Below are 2,138 nucleotides of genomic sequence, written 5' to 3' on the forward strand. Positions count from 1 at the left end.
TTGTAATAACATCTGTATCTTTTCCATTCATAGAATAGGCAGTACCTTCCTAATCTATTTTAAGCAAATAATTGATGTATAGTTAAGAGGTTTCTATATTGGTCACACATGATCATTGTACATATATGGATACAGATTAATGAAAACAACAGGAAAACAATTCCTTTCATGGTATCAAGAGACCTAGGTTGCCCCGCTTAGCCTCTCAACCTTCTGTTACACGATATTTTTTTCTTCTTCTTTCTTTCTCTACTCACTAATCATGTTAATCCCAACCGATGTGGTAACTTCTCCACCACAATCGTATTCACCACCAAAGAACCCTTTCCATCCGGCTCTTGCCGTAACCAACATCAAGAACCACATCCCTATTGTTCTTGAGATGGAAAACGTTCAATTTGGTACGTGGGTTGAACTTTTCAAAATCCATGCTCGATCTCATAAGGTTCTTCATCACATCATTCCTCCAGCACCAGGCAAGGAAAAGAAGACACCTGAAACCGATGATGAGCAGGAGTTGTGGGCGACTTTTGATGCAACAGTTCTATAGTGGATTTATTCCACTATCTCCGGCGATCTTTTGGCTACCATCATTGAACCAGACTCCACTGCCATGGAGGCTTGGAATCGATTGACCAACATCTTCCAAGACAATCAAAACGCTCGTCAGTCACTCTCGAGCAGGAGTTTTCATCCGTTCACATGGAAGATTTTCCCACCGCTTCCGCTTACTATCAACGACTCAAAACACTTTCTGACCAATTGAAGAACGTTGGAGCCCCTGTCTCTAATCAGCGACTCGTTCTCCAACTTGTTTCCGGTCTCACTGATGCATACAAAGGGGTCGGTACACTAATTCGGCAAAGCAAGCCTCTTCCATAATTTTATCAGGCCCGCTCTATGCTTACTCTTGAAGAAGTCGGTCTAATTAAGATGGCGGCTACCGGCCACAAGCTGCCATGGTTGCGACACAACCAAAGGATGTTACTGAACCCTCCTCCTATAATGATAACCGCGACGGCAAGAAGAATAACAACCGAAATTCTGCTCATAAAAACCAAAACAATTACGGTAGAAACAGCGGACGTGGTCAACGTGGCGGCGGACGTGGTGGTGGTCAACCGTCCCTACAAGCGAACACCTCACAATGGCAGTCTCCTCCCCCTCCCTGGCAGCAATATCAATGGGGTTGGATGTCACCACCATGGGGACTCCCTCCTTGCCCATATCCGTCTTCTCAATGGACTCGCCCAAGTGGTCCTCCAAAGCAACCAGGACTATTAGGTCCACGTCCGCAAGCCTATGCAGCCAACACTCCTTCTCTAGCACCCATGGATATTGAAGCCGCAATGCACACCATGTCCCTCAATCCTCCCGATGGCCAGTGGTATATGGATACTGGAGCAACCTCTCATATGACGGCATCACAAGGTAATCTCTCGTCTTATTCTAATATGAGTAATTCAAATCAAAATATTATTGTTGGTAGTGGACAACAAATTCCAATCCGTGGTTATGGACAATCAACCCTTTCCACATCTACAAAACCTTTAAACTACAAAATGTCCTACATGCTCCGCAAATTATTAAAAATTTAATTTATGTGCGACGTCTCACTATTGACAATAATGTTTCTATTACTTTTGACCCTTTTGGATTCTCTGTGAATGATTTTCAGATGGGGATGCCACTAATGAGATGTGATAGTATTGGGGATCTTTATCCCATCACGAATAATTATTCAGTCTCCCATCCATCCACTTTTGCAGCTCTTACTTCCAGTTTATGGCACAACCGTTTAGGACACCCGGGTTCATCTGTTTTGGGATCTATTAGCAAAAATAAGTTCATTGGTTGTAACAATTTAATTTCAAAATCTGTTTGTGACTATTGTGTCTTTGGGAAGCATATTAAATTGCCATTTTATGCTTCTCAATCTCATACTTTAATGCCTTTCGATATTATGCACAGCGATTTATGGACTTCTCCTATTTTAAGCACAGTAAGGCATAAATATTACGTTTTATTCTTGGATGATTACTCTAATTTTTTGTGGACTTTTCCTATTAGCAAAAAATCCGAAGTCTACTCTATGTTTTCATCCTTGACTTCTCTCATTAAAACTCAATTTGATAAAA

General features: G+C 41.8%; 1 protein-coding gene across 1 annotated transcript; it reads left to right on the forward strand.

The window, feature by feature from the left end:
- The first annotated feature begins 959 nt into the window (after positions 1 to 959).
- On the forward strand, positions 960 to 1,598 carry LOC127078903 (uncharacterized). Its single transcript, XM_051019318.1, has one exon. It carries the CDS (start codon positions 960 to 962, stop codon positions 1,596 to 1,598), a length of 639 nt encoding a protein of 212 aa, XP_050875275.1.
- Positions 1,599 to 2,138: the final 540 nt, after the last annotated feature.

The sequence above is a fragment of the Lathyrus oleraceus genome, chromosome 5 (assembly GCF_024323335.1).
Source record: "Lathyrus oleraceus cultivar Zhongwan6 chromosome 5, CAAS_Psat_ZW6_1.0, whole genome shotgun sequence".
Lineage (NCBI taxonomy): Eukaryota > Viridiplantae > Streptophyta > Magnoliopsida > Fabales > Fabaceae > Lathyrus > Lathyrus oleraceus.

Bases quoted from the DNA above. Each gene is read 5' to 3' on its own strand.
- LOC127078903 (XM_051019318.1), top strand. From the start codon at position 960: ATGGTTGCGACACAACCAAAGGATGTTACTGAACCCTCCTCCTATAAT.